General features: G+C 36.4%; 1 protein-coding gene across 1 annotated transcript in view; it reads left to right on the plus strand.

Moving 5' to 3' along the window:
- Positions 1–19581, plus strand: part of ATR (ATR serine/threonine kinase) — a 112093-nt gene that overhangs the window by 60121 nt on the left and 32391 nt on the right. The window contains exons 24-30 of the mRNA XM_012102124.5: positions 366–481; positions 3123–3243; positions 8059–8196; positions 9840–10050; positions 13056–13234; positions 16852–17016; positions 18313–18404. Of these exons, the coding sequence (XP_011957514.2) occupies positions 366–481; positions 3123–3243; positions 8059–8196; positions 9840–10050; positions 13056–13234; positions 16852–17016; positions 18313–18404 (1022 nt within the window). The remainder of the gene's footprint in view (positions 1–365; positions 482–3122; positions 3244–8058; positions 8197–9839; positions 10051–13055; positions 13235–16851; positions 17017–18312; positions 18405–19581) is intronic.

Here is a 19581-nt window from a genome sequence, read left to right on the forward strand (position 1 = left end):
TCCATGAAATTCTCCAGGCAAGAGTACTGGAGTGGGATGCCATTGCCTGCTTCGTCTGCAAGTATAGTATAGAAGATTTCAATTTTTTCCTCCAAATAACTTAGTCATTTATTTTAGAACATGTTATATGTAGCATGCAAATTACATGTTCCATTATTGGTACTACCACAGCTTTGTGACCTTGAGTAAGTCACCTGAATGGTTTTAAGCACTGAGATAAATCTAAGCAAGTTCATAACTCCAAAATGTTATAATTTTATATATTTTTCCATGTATTTTTATAGCTGTAGTATGTAGAATGTTGGTGGATGTAAAGGTGTATCTGTTTCATTGATGATTTACAACTGTAAAATATATATTTGTAGGAGTTACTTTCCATTTATGACTGCAGAGAGATGCAAACTGATGGCCCTGGTCACCAATTGTGGAGGCGATTTCCTGAGCATGTTCGGGAAATACTGGAACCGCATCTAAATACTAGGTCTGTAAACTCATTAATACTATTTGGATAGAATTTTTTTAACTTTATAAAATAAAAGTTACTTTTGATATAACATTTTAGCTTTAAAAGTGTTTTTAGTATGTTTTAATATGTATTTTTCCACTATGATTTATGTTTATAATCTTGTCAAAATGGGAACAATCTGCTTATTGTTTAAATTCTATAACTTTGAATATTTAGACAAATTCATTGAAGCTGAAAGTATTATTTTTTAATTCCATTGTCAGTAGTACTTTGAAAAAAATCTACTTTAAATTGAATATGAGTTGAAACTTTTGATGTGTATGTGCTAAGTCACTTCAGTTGTGTCCAACTCTTTGCAACACTTTGGACTATAGCCTGCCAGGCTCCTCTGTCCATGGGATTCTCTAAGCCCACTGGAGTGGGTTGCCATGCCGTCCTCCAGGGGATCTTCCCTGACCAAGAGATTGAACTCATGTTTCTTAAGTCTCCTACATGGCAGGCGGGTTCTTTACCACTAGTGCCATCTGGGAAGCCCTGTGAAAATATTTTCTTCTCCTTAAAAAAAAATTTTTTTTCTAACCTTTTATTTTTACCATTTAAAAAACTTTGTTAGGATTGATTGAAGTCCACTAATTATTTTTAGTTAGAAACTTTAGTTTTAGTTAGTCTAAGTCCTAAAATTATTGGATATTTGACCTTGGATAATTACTTTAGCTTTTGAACCCTAGTACAGTACCTAGACACATAGTAAAATTCTTTATAAGAGCCCTTAAGTATATATACTTATTTGCTACATATCTTTTAATATTTAGAAACTTTTTAAACATCATTTTATTTCTTATGAATAGTACTATTTAAAGATATAGTTTGTTAAGAGAAAGTTTGTTTTTTCTGTTTTGAGAACTCTATACTTCTCCATTTCTTTATCTGTATTTTATAGCACTTACAGATGCTTAAGAGTTTCTGTGAACTAGACAGATCAATCACCTATGGTTCACAATTGCCACAGAAGTAATTTTAGGAGAAAATATCAGGATGTGACTTGACAGAGTCTTACTTGTTCCCCAATATCCATAGTTTCTAAGTTCAGCATAAAACTTGTAAAAATCATCCAGAGAAGTATATTTGTGATGGTTCAAAATAATGATGATTAACTGAGAGACGCTGGATTTTTCATTTTTTAGCAATTTGCGATACAGTGAAATACATAATGTTTGCTGAGAACCTTGAGTGTAGGGCATTAATTATATTTGTCATTTCCAAACCTTACACTGGTGATTAAAAAGGAACCGACTCACCTCAATAATTCCTGTACACATGTGTAAATGAGACCTGTTTGAACAGGTTTAAATGTTAGTGCTGAGGAGCAAATAGAAAGAATCATGTTGAAGTTATGGAAGAGAGAGAAGTGATAATTGATAAAATAAGGCCCCAAGGAGCATCCAGAATACTAGCCATGGGTGATTAAAGGAAGTGACGTCTCTTTCTCTGTAACAGAGGAAGATAAAGTGATGGATAGAACTTATTTACAAATTTAACTGTGGGGTTGTGTTAATGGTTTCTTTTTTCTCCATGAAGTAAGAGGTATAAGAGACAAGATTATTGGCTGAAAGTAGCAGTGCAGTTGGTAATAGGTCACATAAGGAGAACAATGATCATTTGAAATAGCCACTGTGGAAAACAGGAGAGCTGATAAGGAATATTTAGGATTTCTGGGCAGCATAGAGGTCCATTGAGGTTGAAGAACTAAGATATGTAGTAGTAGTAATCTCATAAACAGTTCCATGATGTTTCCTCTATCGATGCAGGGCCTTGGTATCGTTTCAGTGAAGGCAAGCATTTAGACTGATCCAAGATTTGGAGCTTGGCAGATGGGTCCAGCTGGTAAAGACAGTGTGAAATTGGAGTGTATAGAGGATATTACCAAGAGAATGCTTGAAGTGAAGGACCATAGAAACCAAGCTGGTTAGGAAAAGAAGTAAATGAAAAGGAGGTATTATAGGTTAGAAGCGTTTAGCAGAATCAAGAGACAGAAGATCTCAATGAGAGAGAACAGATGTGTCAGTAACTGAGTGAAAGAACTGGAAATTTGGGAAACTGTGACCGCAAAGTGGGGTCTAAATAGTACATTTTGGAAGTGAAGAAGTTTCTCTGTTTTGGCAAGGGAGTCCTGAAAAAGAAGTAGAGGAGAAAGCCACTGAGAAGTTTTCAGTTTGACTAGATGGTCCAATCGGACATTGAAGTCACTCAGGATGATAAGACTTGGGGAGGAAAGAAAATGCTGAGCAATCTGCTAAATTTATCAGTGAGTTGGTAGATCTCCATAATGAGTATAGTATAGTATATATATGTGGATGACTTGAACCTCAAAGGAACAGACCTTTTTTGTTCCAGGGTGGGGTTGGAAGGATCTGAAAGAGCATTGAGGAAGGGAAGAAGCAGACTCAAATACTTTGATGTACTTGGGGAGTTCAAGAATGACCTATCACCCCATCACTAAGAAGGCTTTGGAGAAAGTAGTGTCTTTAGCCAGATTTCAGTAAAGGCAAGGCTGTAAGTAGGGTAGTCAGCAAAAGAGTTGATCTAATTCCTTATACTAAAGTTTTAGACAAATGGGTATATATTTACTTTTTAATAAATAATTTTTAAATTACAGATATAAGAGTTCTCAGAAATCAACAGATTGGTCTGGAGTAAAGAAGCCAATTTACTTAAGTAAATTAGGTAATAATTTTGCGGAATGGTCAGCATCTTGGGCAGGTTATCTTATAACAAAGGTAAGAGAGCCTTGTCCAGAATTTAACTGAATAGAAATTGTAAAGGAAATGAGAGCATTTATCTGAATGCATAGCACACACAGTAGGCACTGAAATATTAGTGCTGTTAGTGATAGAAATTTTTGTAGAAAACGTTTACTAATAGAGAGTTTCTCTTTTGTTACTAGTAACTGTTTCTGAGTAAGAAGGTAGTTTTTTAATCAAGCAAATAATTGTGTTCTTAGTGTGTTTGTAAAATGTCTATTACATTACGTCCTATCATTTTATGTTTTAAATAATATTGTTTAAAAGAATATAAATGCCTTATCAGACTTTTTATATATAATAAAAAGATTTTTCAGGTAATAAAAAGATATATTATCCCTCAGTGGCCATTTCTAAAAGAGAATACATTATCTGAACTTCCTCTAAAATAAAAGTAATGTGCATGTGAAAGTTCAGTCATGTCCAGCTCTTTGCAACCCTATGGACTATCCCGTCCATGGAATTCTCCAGGTCAGAATACTGGGGTGGGTAGCCTTTCCCTTCTCCAGTGGATCTTTCCAACCCAGGGATCAAACCCAGGTCTCCTGCATTGCAGGTGGATTCTTACCAGCTGAGCCACCAGGGAAGCCCAAATAAAAAAAAAGGCTTTTTAAAAATAAAATTTCATGGAAAAATAGAGATATGTTCCTGATATTTTCCTAATATGAAATTTTTACATGCCTGACAGAAAAAAGCCTTTGTGTTCCTGCAAAATGTTTAATGTGTATTTAAAATTCACTACTTTTGTTGTTAATTCATATTTCTATTAGTGTTTTAAAGCATTATAATAAATTTTATCTGGTAATTTCAATAAAGTTTTTTTCTTTTTTAGTGAATATACTGAAAATATAATATGTGAAATGTTAATACTATTGAATTAATTACTTTCAGCTGTGGAATATTTTATTTAGCTGTATTTAGTTTTTTGTGTTTTTTTTTTAGTGAAGGATTTTTATTTGAAGAAGGAAAAAACCTTTAAACTTTTATAGGAGAAACCCAAGATGGTAGGTGTTGCAAGAGGGTATCAGAGGGCAGACACACTGAAACCATACTCACAGAAACCTAGTCAATCTAATCACACTAGGACCACAGCCTTGTCTAACTCAATGAAACTAAGCCATGCCCCCGGGGCAACCCAAGACGGGCAGGTCATGGTGGAGAGGTCTGACAGAATGTGGTCCACTGGAGAAGAGAATGGCAAACCACTTCAGTATTCTTGCCTTGAGAACCCTATGCACAGTATGAAAAGGCAAAATGATAGGATACTGAAAGAGGAACTCCCCAGGTCAGTAGGTGCCCAATATGCTACTAGAGATCAGTGGAGAAATAACTCCAAAAAGAATGAAGGGATGGAGCCAAAGCAAAAACAATACCCAGCTGTGGATGTGACTGGTGATAGAAGCAAGGTCCGATGCTGAAAAGAGCAATATTGCATAGGAACCTGGAATGTCAGGTCCATGAATCAAGGCAAATTGGAACTGGTCAAACAAGAGATGGCAAGAGTGAACGTCGACATTGTAGGAATCACCGAACTAAAATGGACTGGAATGGGTGAATTTAACTCAGATGACCATTATATCTACTACTGTGGGCAGGAATCCCTCAGAAGAAATGGAGTAGCCATCATGGTCAACAAAAGAGTCTGAAATACAGTACTTGGATGCAATCTCAAAAACGACAGAATGATCTCTGTTCGTTTCCAAGGCAAACCATTCAACATCACAGTAATCCAAGTCTATGTCCCAACCAGCAATGCTGAAGAAGCTGAAGTTGAACAGTTCTATGAAGACCTACAAGACCTTTTAGAACTAACACCCAAAAAAGATGTCCTTTTCATTATAGGGGACTGGAATGCAAAAGTAGGAAGTCAAGAAACACCTGGAGTAACAGGCAAATTTGGCCTTGGAATGCGGAATGAAGCAGAGCAAAGACTAAGAGAGTTTTGCCAAGAGAATGCACTGGTCATAGCAAACACCCTCTTCCAATAACACAAGAAAAGATTCTACACATGGACATCACCAGATGGTCAACACCAAAATCAGATTGATTATATTCTGTGCAGCCAAAGATGGAGAAGCTCTATACAGTCAACAAAAAGAAGACCAGAGGCTGACCGTGGCTCAGATCATGAACTCCTTATTACCAAATTCAGACTTAAATTGAAGAAAGTAGGGAAAACCACTAGACCATTCAGGTATGACCTAAATCAAATCCCTTATGATTATACAGTGGAAGTGAGAAATAGATTTAAGGGCCTAGATCTGATAGATAGAGTGCCTGATGAACTATGGACTGAGATTCATGACATTGTACAGGAGACAGGGATCAAGACCATCCCCATGGAAAAGAAATGCAAAAAAGCAAAATGGCTGTCTGGGGAGGCCTTACAAATAGCTGTGAAAAGAAGAGAGGCGAAAAGCAAAGGAGAAAAGGAAAGATATAAACATCTGAATGTAGAGTTCCAGAGAATAGCAAGAAGAGATAAGAAAGCCTTCTTCAGCGATCAATGCAAAGAAATAGAGGAAAACAACAAAATGGGAAAGACTAGAGATCTCTTCAAGAAAATTAGAGATACCAAGGGAATATTTCATGCAAAGATGGGCTCCATAAAGGACAGAAATGGTCTGGACCTAACAGAAGCAGAAGATATTAAGAAGAGGTGGCAAGAATACACAGAAGAACTATACAAAAAAGATCTTCACGACCCAGATAATCATGATGGTGTGATCACTAATGTAGAGCCAGACATCCTGGAATGTGAAGTCAAGTGGGCCTTAGAAAGCATCACTATGAACAAAGCTAGTGGAGGTGATGGAATTCCAGTTGAGCTATTTCAAATCCTGGAAGATGATGCTGTGAAAGTGCTGCACTCAGTATATCAGCAACTTTGGAAAACTCAGCAGTGGCTACAGAACTGGAAAAGGTCAGTTTTCATTCCAATCCCAAAGAAAGGCAATGCCAATGAATGCTCAAACTACCACACAATTGCACTCATCTCATGCGCTAGTAAAGTAATGCTCAAAATTCTCCAAGCCAGGCTTCAGCAATACGTGAACCGTGAACTTCCTGATGTTCAAGCTGGTTTTAGAAAAGGCAGAGGAACCAGAGATCAAATTGCTAACATCCACTGGATCATGGAAAAAGCAAGAGAGTTCCAGAAAAACATCGATTTCTGCTTTATTGACTATGCCAAACCCTTTGACTGTGTGGATCACAATAAACTGTGGAAAATTCTGAAAGAGATGGGAATACCAGACCACCTGACCTGCCTCTTGAGAAATCTGTATTCAGGTCAGGAAGCAACAGTTAGAACTGGATATGGAACAGACTGGTTCCAAATAGGAAAAGGAGTACGTCAAGGCTGTATATTGTCACCCTGCTTATTTAATTTATATGCAGAGTACGTCATGAGAAACGCTGGACTGGAAGAAACACAAGTTGGAATCAAGATTGCCGGGAAAAAGATCAATCACCTCAGATATGCAGATGACACCACCCTTATGGCAGAAAGTGAAGAGGAACTAAAAGCCTCTTGATGAAAGTGAAAGAGGAGAGTGAAATAGTTGGCTTAAACTCAACATTGAGAAAACGAAGATCATGGCATCCAGTCCCATTACTTCATGGGAAATAGATGGGGAAACAGTGGAAACAGTGTCAGACTTTATTTTTGGGGGCTCCGAAATCACTGCAGATGGTGACTGCAGCCATGAAATTAAAAGACACTCCTTGGAAGAAAAGTTATGACCAACCTAGATAGCATATTGAAAAGCAAAGATGTTACTTTGCCAACAAAGGTCCGTCTAGTCAAGGCTGTGGTTTTCAGTAGTCATGCATGGATGTGAGAGTTGGACTGTGAAGAAGGCTAAGCACCGAAGAACTGATGCGTTTGAACTGTGGTGTTGGAGAAGACTCTTGAGAGTCCCTTGGACTGCAAGGAGATCCAACCAGTCCATTCTGAAGGAGGTCAACCCTGGGATTTCTTTGGAAGGAATGATGCTAAAGCTGAGACTCCAGTACTTTGGCCACCTCATGCGAAGAGTTGACTCATTGGAAAAGACTCTGATGCTGGGAGGGATCGGGGCAGGAGGAGAAGGGGACAACAGAGGATGAGATGGCTGGATGGCATCACTGACTCAATGGACGTGAGTCTGAGTGAACTCCGGGAGGATGGACAGGGAGGCCTGGCATGCTGCGATTCATGGGGTCGCAAAGAGTCGGACACGACTGAGCGACTGAACTGAACTGAACTGAATGCTGGTAAATTGAGATTTGGATCATACCAATAAAACTTGACTCTAACACCAAGTAATTTAAACTTTTTATTTCTTTCATTTTCTTTCCTATAGTTAATCATTGTTGATTACTTAATAAAAATATGGTCTTGTATGTAATTTACTGGCCCAGGAAATACTTTCTAGTTACTTTCCTCATCTATTTGTTCAGGGAAAAAATACACTGAATTTAATGTAGCTAAGTAAAAGATAATGTAATTAGCACAGTTAATCTGTAACAAAACGTGGTACATTTTAAAATGAAGTCTGTGGTGAAAAGACCATTTTTGCTGAGATAATCGGCAGCCCAAGTAGCTATGTTGCTCTTGTAGGGGTCTCAGCAGTTTAGACACTTGACCAGAGGCATGGTGAGCTAAATCCTCCCTACTTGAGTGCCTTTCTTCATAGGAAAATACCTACTCTACAATGATAGACTAGCTCCTATGTTGTCTTTTGGTGTTAATCAAAAGAATAAAATGTACAAAACTACTTACTGTCTCTAAACCATTGGAGTTTATAGGTTCGGCATGATCTTGCCAGTAAAATCTTCAACTGCTGTAGCATTATGATGAAGCATGATTTCAAGGTGACCATCTATCTTCTTCCACATATTTTAGTATATGTTTTACTGGGGTGTAATCAAGAAGATCAACAAGAGGTGAGATACATTATTTTATTTGGTTTCTGTTTGTACAAACATTTGGGAAACGTAGTTAGTATTAAAAAGGCTATGTATTAGTTGGACCTGTAGATCAATGTATGCTATTTAATGGGATATCTAAACACTTACAAAATCCTTTTTTAAACTTTTATTTATCAAAGAGTTGTTTAATGCTTAGTTCATATCCTTTGCCTATTTGAGGTTGTATATGTGTGTGCCTTTTTAAATAATTAGTAGGAGTTTGATATGTATTCTGGATACCAATTTGTGCCATTCATATTGTAGAAAATTTTTTTCCAATTACATCTTTTGCCATGAGAAATTTTAAATATAAATGCCAAATTTTTATATATTTTATAACTTTTTAATATTAAGTGTTTTATGCGATGCCTTCTCTTATCCAGTATCATGAACATATTTCCCCGTATTTCTTTTGATTTTTTTTGTTTGTACATGCCCTTCAATTACTCTGAAGTGATTTCTGCAGATACTGTATTTATTTTTGTGACTCTTTATGTTGTTGTTTTTGTTTGTTTAATAGGGGCTCTGCTTTATTTTCTTAAATATTAACTAATACACTAGCATTTGGTACGAATCCAAAATATGATGACAGAAGTCACTATAAACTTTTTATTTCAAATATATCATTTTAGTTTAAAAGGCTTTAAGAGGCTTGCAAGTTCAAGCTTGACAGGTTTCCTACTGTCAAAACCAAGAAACCTTAGAAAATGAGAAGGAGACTAACTCTGTGCCCTTTTGATCTGATTCAGTAAGGCAACAAAACAACTTTGCAGTGTGATTTTGTTTTGCTTTAGAACTGGTGTGTCATTACAGAGCATGGTCTGTAATTCCATTCTGTTGATGAGGAAATTAAGACACAGAGAGGTTAAATGACATGGAAACACAGACTCTTTTGAGTAGAAGGGACCTTAGAATTAACATAGATCAGATTTTGGAGGCAAAAAAGTTTTGCTTTGGGGAAAGAGGCCACCTTAAGGAAATCAAACTGCAGGCTAGTACCCCAACTTCTCATGACTGCCTCCCTTGAATCTCTAAACCCATACTATATTTATATTCAGCACTGAAGTGCTCCATGATGTTGTCACTCTGTTTACACCTTATCATATGCTACCTTGTATTGTTCATGTGTGCACATCAAGTGTACACACAAGAGGGCTTTCTTGGAGCAGAACCCATAGCTGGTGAAAGTCTGAATCCCACCCAGAGCCCATAGCTGGGGAATGTCTGAATCCTACCACAGGGCTTTGCACATGAATATCTGCTTGCCTGTTTTACAGTGACATTCTAGAAACTGCCACAGTGAGCAGCGGGCTTTCCTTTTGTTTGAGGTGTCTGTTTGTGGATGAAGCACGAAAGAGACATCATAATCTCTCACAGGCGCTTGAATAGTCTCAACCATCTTCACCAAGTCTATTTTTGTGACTCTTTTACAGTATATTTTCTCTTCAGAGAAACATTTTATTGGCTTAATTTTAATGAGAAAGATAATTTATTATTAATCCATCATGGATTTTTTTTCTTTTGAAAATTATTCCCTAAAATGGCCAACTTTATATGTCAGGTAATAGTAAAATGGTATTATGTAGACATATCATTAACCATAAAATGGTTCTTCTTAGGTTTATGCAGAAATTATGGCAGTTCTAAAGCATGATGATCATCATACCTTAAGTACCCAAGACAGTGCATCTGATTTGTGTCAACTCAGTACACAGACTGTGTTCTCCATGCTTGACCATCTCACACAATGGGCAAGGCACAAGTTTCAGGCACTGAATGCTGAAAAATTTGCACAAGGCAAATCAAATAGAGATAAGGTGGACTCCGTGGGTAAGTCATAAGTTCTATATACTTCCTTCTCTTTATTATTAACCAGTTAGCTCCTTCCTATATCAATTCTATAATTTAAGCATTAGCTTTTAAAAGACCTATATTTTCTTTCATGCCTTTTCCCCCTACCTCCCCAGGAGATGGCCTTGTCTGAGAAAAAGCGGTGACTTTATAGTAAGAAAACCTCTCTTTAAACTCTTACTCTCACTTCCTTAAGCAAAACACATAACTAATTTTTCATTGCATAAAATAAGGTTTATATTATCTCCCCTAGAAGATTGAGGATTAAGTGGGTTGATGATTATATATAGTAAATTGTAAAATGTGAAATAAATGCTATGTTAATGCTGTTATTAACCCACTCCTCACTGTTAACTCATTTATTCCATGTTCCCTCAATGTGTGTATACACTGTATATATACATATATGTGTATGTATATAAGTGTTCTTTATCTTTTTTCACTTATGAAATACTCTTTGCAGTCTTTTTCACAGTTAAGTTTTACATTTCAAAGATTTTGCTTTTATTCATTTCTTGACGTATTTTTTTTTAAATTCATGTCACATATTTTATTCTTTTTTTTCTCTGTCTCTGGTAGTTTGGTATCCAGCAGCCTCTCCAAGTATGCTTAATATGGGGAGGGAGGTGGGAGAGGGGTTCAGGACAGGGGGACACATGTACATTCATGGCTGATTCATGTCAATATATGGCAAAAACCACCACAATGTTGTAAGTAATTAGTCTCCAATTAAAATAAATTAATAATAAAAAGAATTAGTAATCGTGTTAATCTGTACCGCTATGTACTTATCTACCCCATATTGTTTGTAAGCAAATCTTAGGTATCATTATTTCATCTATAATATTTGAGAGTGTAGCTCTAAAAGATAAGGACTCTTTGCAAAGAAATATAATCAACATATCTTTGATACCTAAAAAAACTGGTCATTATCCCTTAATATCAAATATCCAATTTCCAAAGTTCTAATTATGAATGTCATATTTTTCAATAATTTGTTTGAATAATTTATAAACAATATTCACACTTTACAGGTTCTTTCAGTTCAGCATTGTTATATCTTTTGAGTCTAAAGATTCTCTCCAAGTTGGAGGGGATAAATGTGTACATATAGCTAATTCACTTTGTTGTACAACAGAAACTAACATAACATTGTAAAGCAATTATGTACAATTAAAAAAACACCACTACAAAAAAATAAAATAAAGATTCTCTCTCCAAAAAAAAAATATGGTTAGTACATACTACAACACTAACACCCTGTTATACCTGCTAACATGTTAATTTTTTCCCTTTGATTTTACAACTCCCACTAAGGTGACTAAAAGAAGAATCTCATTAGAGTCTAAAATGACACTTGCCCCTATGATATAAGCATTTGGTAAGATTTTGATGAATTACATTCTTCAGACATTAGTAGATACACTTAATGTCTTTAAACTTTTGCACTTTTCATTCTTGTGGCAAATGGTTAAAGTATATGATCGTTCTGCTTCTCTGTACTTCAGCCATTTTAGTGGGAATACATGATTTTCCCCCAAAGCTTTGAGACTAATTGGAAAAACTGACTAAGACCCTTAAACAGGCCTTTACTTAAGTTCTCCACTTGTGAGCATCTCCTTCTTGTTCCTCTATCTGTGGAAACACATACATTCCTGTTGTTAAGCACAATAGTTTATTTTTTTAGGATATTTTGGACTGACAAATAATTATCTTTTTAGGGGAATGTTTTTCTCTATAATATGACTTTTTTCTCTACAACATATTGATATGTTTTACATTAACTCTGCAATTAAAGATTTGTTTCTGTTTCTGCATGTGAAAATGGTACATAAAAACCAAACACGAACTCAGTTATTATCATTTCTTACTAACATTGTAATAAAAATTCTAGCTTTTAAGAGTAACATTTGTAATATTTTGAAAGTACAGTACCTTTAACATTTCTCATAATTTGAAATGAATTACAAATTTTGATGGAAGTAAGAAACTTATTTTAAATATAATTTCATTTAAATTTACTATCTTGATTATGAAATTTATTTTCTGTTTTCTACATGCTGTTATGAGTCATTATTAAAAGCTATAGCTTTTAAATAAGACTTCTTAAACTAACTAGTCCAGAAGTTTCTCAATTAGGTCTTTTCTTAGATTCTTTTTTTAAAAATTACCATTTTAAAGTATTTGTGATTTTACTTGAAAGGCACTTTTACTTTCTATTTCCACCTTAATATTTAATGTTGTAGATATAGCAACACAGGAAAGAAATAGGTTGTTAATAAAGAAAGCTATTTCCATAATTCTTCTTTTTCCCAACTCATATTTTATCATTGTTTTTATAGTTATTAATAATAAATAACTCTTCTTTGTATCTTTTGTGCATGCGTGCTAAGTCAAATCAGTTGTATATGGACTGCAGCCTGTCAGGCTCTTCTGTCCATGGGATTCTCCAGGCAAGAATGCTGTAGTGGGTTGCCTTGCCCTCTTTCAGGGGATCTTCCTGACACAGGGATCGAACCTGCATCTCTTAAATGTCTAACCTGCATTGGCAGGAGGATTCTTTGCCCCTAGATCTTTTGTATCATCTTTATATATCCTCAACATTTAATGTGAATTTACATTTAATCCTTACAACATTTAAGGAAGGCAAAACAGATGCTAGTATTTATGGGAAAGTGTGTGTTAGTTGCTCATTAGTGACTGATTCTTTGCGACACCATGGACTGTAGCTCCCCAGGCTCCTCTGTCCATAGAAACAGAAGAAGTTCAAATAAGTTAAATGACTGTTTAAGGTAAGGTAAGTAATAATTGCTGTTGGAGCAAGAGTATTCTGAGCAATCATCTTGCTAGTAGTTACATTCTAAATAAGATACACTGGTACATGTAGATTAATTTATTTCATGAAATAAAATAAATTTAAATGTATACTTTAAAAATTTCATCTTCTAAGTCTTTAATTACTCGATTATCTTTTTATGATCTAGTGTCTACTGTGGATTATGAAGACTATCAGAGTGTAACTCGTTTTCTAGACCTCATACCTCAGGATACTCTGGCAGTAGCATCCTTTCGCTCCAAAGCATACACACGAGCTGTAATGCACTTTGAATCATTTATTACAGAAAAGAAGCAAAACATTCAAGAGCATCTTGGATTTTTACAGGTTTGAAATTAATATAGTGAATTTAATAATGATGTTTAATATTGCCAGTCTTTTATGTTTAGATTGTTCATTTTATTGGTTTAAATGATAATGCTGTGATTGTGTATGGAAGAAAAGAAAGTAAGGACCAGTGGGACTAATACAGTGAATTAAATAAGAGGTCAAGATTGGTAGGCTTCTTTTCAGGTCGAAAAGCAGAATGCTGTGAGAGAACTGGAAAATAAGTAGCTCGTAGTCTTTTGGTGACAGTCTGTCCTGTCTTTGTTTGCTTCCTTGTCTAGCATTAGTCTCTTTTAATTGTTAAAGACATTCTTTTATAAGGGCATTCAACTCCCATGTCTTTCTCCTTCTGTATTGTATTCACTTTGTAAGACTCCAGTCCTAAATAAACTCACCCATGTGTTTTCCAGTTGTTTGCATGTAAGCAGCTGAACATCACTGGAGAAAAATCACACTGTGGATATTTAACTGGTTTTCCTTCACACTCATAATCTCAAACTTCAGCAGAACTCTTTAACACTGCCTTCAGTCTGTGTTTCTCCAATTAAGACTACTTTCCCTCTCTTCATGATGACTATTTCTTACCTTCTCTTCATGTCTCGTCTCACCTCACTTATTCTCAGTTGGTGACCTTGCTTTATTGTTCATTAGGAAAATAGAAGCCAAATCTACCAAATCTGAAAATTCATTGGATTCTGCACCATATTCTTTTTCTTCTCTATTCTGTTCCTAAGGAAGAATCCCTTCCTGCCAAAATTCAGTTCTTCCACTTTTGTTCTTGATTTCAAGGATTTCACTCCTTCAGATATTCCTTCTTTCTCCAGTATGATTAACTTTTCTTTATCAACCAGAGTAATAAAGTATATAGACATGTTCTGGTATAACCCATTTTAATTTTTTTCTAATTCCCTTGAAAAAGTCTTACAGTATCTTTTTTCAGATACTTCCCAACTTTCTGTTTCCCTCCATAGCCAGTTTTTAAAAGAATTGCCCATCTTCTTTATAGACCTTTATTTCTTATTTATTCTTTGCCCATTCCAATAAGAGTTCTTTCTCCATTCAACTGACTCTATTCTTGCTAAGAAAATCACTGACATATATATATATATATATACACTATTATGTATAAAATAGATAACTAATGAGAACCTTTGCATACTGTTCATGGGATGAAACACAAGCTGGAATCAAGATTGCCCGGAGAAATATCAATAACCTAAGACACACAGATAACACCACCCTTATGGCAGAAAGCAAAGAAGGACTAAAGAGCCTCTTGATGAAAGTGAAAGAGGAGAGGGGAAAAAGTTGGCTTAAAACTCAACATTCAGAAAACTAAGATCATGGCATCCGGCCCCATCACTTCATGGCAAATAGATGGGGAAACAATGGAAAGAGTGAGAGGCTTTATTTTCTTGGGCTCCAAAATCACTGCAGATTGTGACTGCAGCCATGAAATTAAAAGACGCTTGCTCCTTGGAAGAAAAGCTATGACCAACCTAGACAGCATATCAGAAAGCAGAGACATTCCTTTGAGAATGTCTTGTTGGCCAGAGACGGCCAACAAAGGTCCATCTAATCAAAGCTATGGTTTTTCCGATAGTCGTGTATAGATATGAGAGTTGGGCTATAAAGAAGGCTGAGCACCAAAGAATTGTGGTTTGAACTGTGGTGTTGGCCTTGGACTGCAAAGAGATCCAACCAATCAATCTGAAAGAAATCCGTCCTGAATATTCATCAGAAGGACTGACACTGAAGCTGAAACTCCAATACTTTGGCCACCTGATGCAAAGAACTGACTCATTTGAAAATACCCTTATGCTGGGAAAGATTGAAGGTGGGAGGAGAAGGGGATGACAGAGGATGAGATGGTTGGATGGCATTACCAACATGATGGACATGAGTCTGAGTAGGCTCTTGGAGTTGGCGATGGACAGGGAAGTCTGGTGTGCTGCAGTCATGGGGTCGCAGAGTCGGACACGACTGAGTGATTCAATTGAATGGAATGAGAGCCTACTGTATAGCAGAGGCAACTCTACTCAATACTCTGCTCTGTGGTGACCTAAATGGGAGAGAATTCTTCAAAAGAGGGGATATGTGTATATGGTTAGGTGATTCATTACTCTGCCAACAAAGGTCTGTATAGTCAAGGTTATGGTCTTCTCCATGGTCACATACTGTTGTGAGAGCTGGACTATAAAAAAGCCAGAGAGCCAAAGAATTGATGCCTTCAAACTGTGGTGTTGGAGAAGGTTCCTATGGGTCCCTTGGACAGCAAGGAGATCAAACCAGTCAATATTAAAGGAAATCAACCCTAAATACTCATTGAAAGGACTGATGCTAAAGCTGAAATGCCAATACTTTGGCCACCTGATGTGAAGAACTGACATAATGGAAAAGACTCTGATGCTGGGAAAGATTGAAGGCAGAAGGAGAAGAGAGCTTCAGAGGATGAGATGGCTGGATGCCATCACCAATGCAATAGACATGAATTTAGGCAAACTCCAGGAGATGGTGAGGGACAGGGAGGCCTGGTGTGCTGCAGTCCCTGGGTTTGCAAAGAGTTGTACACGGCTAGGTGACTGAACAACAGTGACATTGCTGATTCACTTTGTTGCACAATAGAAACTAACATGACATTGTAAAGCAACTATTCACCAATAAAAGTTTAAAAAGGAAGAAAATTGGGGGCCTCCATGTTGCCAAATCCAATAAATACCTCCCAGTCCTCATTTTCTTAACTTCATGGCATCATTTGACCACTCCTTTATTAAGATATTTTCTTTTCTCTCACAACTTCTGGGATACCACATATTCTAGGTTTCTTCAAGCTAGTCTCTCCTCTCAGTTTCATTTGCTAGTTCTTCCTCATCTGTAAATATAGAAGTACTCTAGTGTCCTCTTTTCTTCTCTGCCTCTGTTCATTTCATAAATCATTTCATCCTTTCCCCTGCCATCTTTGTGCTAATTGGTCCCAAATTTTTATCTTCAGCCTGAATATCTCCTTTGAACCCAGATTTAGTGTCTTGTGTTTCTTATTGTTCAGTCTCTAAGTTGTGTCCAGCTCTTTGCGACCCCATGGACTGCAGTACAACAGGCTCACTTGTCCTTCACTGTAGCTCAGAATTGGCTCAAATTCATGTCCATTGAGTCGGTAATGCTGTCTAACCATCTCATCTACTGTTGCCCCCTTCTCTTTTTGCCTTCAGTCTTTCCAAGCATCAGTGTTTTTCTTGAAAGTATGTTAATACCAATATATTAAATGCTTATTTAAAATATTTTAAAATTTTAGTATGTTACTTATAGACTATACTCAACAGAATTTATTATATATCGGATTTTTACAAGAGTTCAAGACCTTGAGAGTCTTTACAGTTGTCATTGTCACTAGCAGTTACTAGTGGAGACTTGTATTTAAGTGGAATATGGGTATGTTTAAGTGGAGCAGAACGCCTGGAAGTAAATTTGCAGTTTTACTGTGAATCTACCCTGAAACAAATACTTATTGTTGCTTTGAAGAAAAAAAATGCTTATGTGCTTTTTTACATGAACGGGTGGTTTTATTTCTAGTTGTGTCTTTTTTCTTATTTCACTGTTTCTTTAATGATTGAACAAAGAAATTATATGCTGCTATGCATGAACCAGATGGAGTGGCTGGAGTGAGTGCAATTCGAAAGGCAGAACCATCTCTGAAAGAACAAATCCTTGAACATGAAAGCATCGGCTTACTGAGGGATGCCACTGCTTGTTATGACAGGGCTATTCAGTTAGAACCAGACCAGGTAAGAAAAGAAATGAAAGGCAACATAATAAAAAGAACTATGAACTAGAATCTCTGGAAACCTTAATTTCAATACTGTCTCTACTAGCGTCACTCTGTGTCTGGAAAATATTTAACCATCTGTGAATTTGAGTTTCCTGATTGATTAAAATTAGATACGCTAGATGATCTCAAAGATCCTTTCTAGTACCAAATTTCTATGACTTTACAAATCCCCCAAATGAATGAGATTTATTGTGGAATATGGCACCCCACTCCAGTACTCTTTCCTGGAAAATCCCATGGACGGAGGAGCCTAGTAGGCTGCAGTTCATGAGGTCGCGAAGAGTCAGACACAACTGAGCGACTTCACTTTCACTTTTTACTTTCATGCATTGGAGAAGGAAATGGCAACCCACTCCAGTGTTCTTGCCTGGAGAATCCCAGGGACAGGGGAGCCTGGTGGGCTGCCGTCTGTGGGGTCGCACAGAGTCAGACATGACTGAAGTGACTTAGCAGCAGGAGCATACTTAGTTTTAAGCTGTATGTTCAGTTACTCTGAAATTAAGGTAATTTTGCTTTACTTATTATCAATTTTTAATAATAATAGTGATTCTGTAGCCTAAGAAAGTTTTTCAGATTCCACATGCCCCATCACCATCTGGGAATCTCTGAAATGGTCCCTTAGTATCACTGAGCTACAGTTGCTAATGGGGGCACGTCATGTATCTCATGTATATTAGAACAGGAAAGAGGTTTAGAATCATTGGTTTACAATCTTGGCTTAGAATGTCTCTAATCTTAGGTATCCCTTTTTTGTCATAATTGGCCTGTTCATTTTCTCAGAAGTTCAGTGTATAGGGCCTTTATTTTTCACAATCTTGTTCTCAATTTTAAAGAATACTTCATAATCTTATTTAACTTTTCAGTTTCTATAGCCTAAAATCTATATTAATAACATTGTGACCTTTAAGTTTAATTTTTACATGAGAAATAATGACAGTCTTTAAATGAAGTATTAAGAAATACTCTTACTTTTACATTTAATCTGAACAAAAAATTAGACCTTATCTGGGAAAAATAATAAAATCAATCTGAGATACTTTTTAGGTTGTGTGAATTAAAAAAAAACAATTCAGATGTGTATAGAACATCGGCAGAGGACTCTGCCATGTAGCCAAGCAAGTCACTTGTTAAACTAAGAAATGTAGGCTCAGTGAAGAAGAGCATTTTTTAAGGACAAGCAGTTAAACACTTTTTGGTTCCTAAGATGTATTTGAAGTAACAGTTGCTATTTTAAATACTTTAAAATTTCCAGATCATTCACTATCATGGTGTTGTGAAGTCCATGTTAGGTCTTGGTCAACTGTCTACTGTAATCACTCAGGTGAATGGAGTACATGCTAACAGGTAATGCTTTTTAAAAGAATTTTGTTTTGTTTTGTTTTGAAATGGGAAATTTAAAATTGACTGATTGGTTTGAAGTAATGTTTACTAAAGTAATGAAATCTTTTTTGTTTTCATGGTGTTGGAGATAAGCACCAAAAAAGATTTTGTCCTACTCTCTCTCGTAAGTCAGTCTAGCACTTAACAGCTTATCTTTTGTGCAGAGAATCATCTTTGAAGTAAATTTGCTTTATGACAGGAACCTGCCTGACTTTACCAACTATGGGTGAAGTTAATATTCATACTTCTAAAGGGTACAAGCTCTGCCTACATAATCAGCACCAGTTATTTTATGTGTTGGAGAGAGAGAAATTTTGTGACTGAATTAAAGAATACCACTCTAAAATCTAGGGATTGTTTCCCCTAAAAGACTAATAAAAATGAAAACAACTTTTCTTTCCTAAAGAAAATAGATTTCTTATAGCAAACCAAATGATACCCCCAAAAAAGTGCTTATATGTGGCAAATATTAAAGCATCCATGTTTCTTTTAATATAAAAAATAATTAGGAAGGTTGGTTTTGCTCTTGAAACTGCCTTGCTCTGCCAGCTGAAAGCCTTTTTCCTTAAAATATTTGCCAGACCCCAAATGACTTTTCCAGACAGTGTTCGGTTCAGTTCAGTTCAGTTCAGTCGCTCAGTTATGGCTGACTCTTTGCAGCCCCATGAACCACAGCACGCCAGGCCTCCCTGTCCATCACCAACTCCTGCACTTTAACCACACTCATATCCATTGAGTCGGTGATGCCATCCAACCATCTCATCCTCTGTTGTCCCCTTCTCCACCTGCCCTCAATCTTTCCCAGCATCAGGGTCTTTTCAGATGAGTCAGCTCTTTGCAACAGATGACCAAAGTATTGGAGTTTCAGCTTTAACATCAGTCCTTCCAATGAACACTCAGGACTGATCTCCTTTAGGATGGACTGGTTGGATCTCCTTGCAGTCCAAGGGACTCTCAAGAGTCTTCTCCAACACCACAGTTCAAACGCATCAGTTCTTCAGCACTCAGCCTTCTTTATAGTCCAACTCTCACATCCATACATGACTACTGGAAAAACCATAGCCTTGACTACACGGACATTTCTTGACAAAGTAATGTCTCTGCTTTTTAATATGCTGTCTAGGTTGGTCATAACTTTCTT

The sequence above is a fragment of the Ovis aries genome, chromosome 1 (assembly GCF_016772045.2).
Source record: "Ovis aries strain OAR_USU_Benz2616 breed Rambouillet chromosome 1, ARS-UI_Ramb_v3.0, whole genome shotgun sequence".
NCBI lineage: Eukaryota > Metazoa > Chordata > Mammalia > Artiodactyla > Bovidae > Ovis > Ovis aries.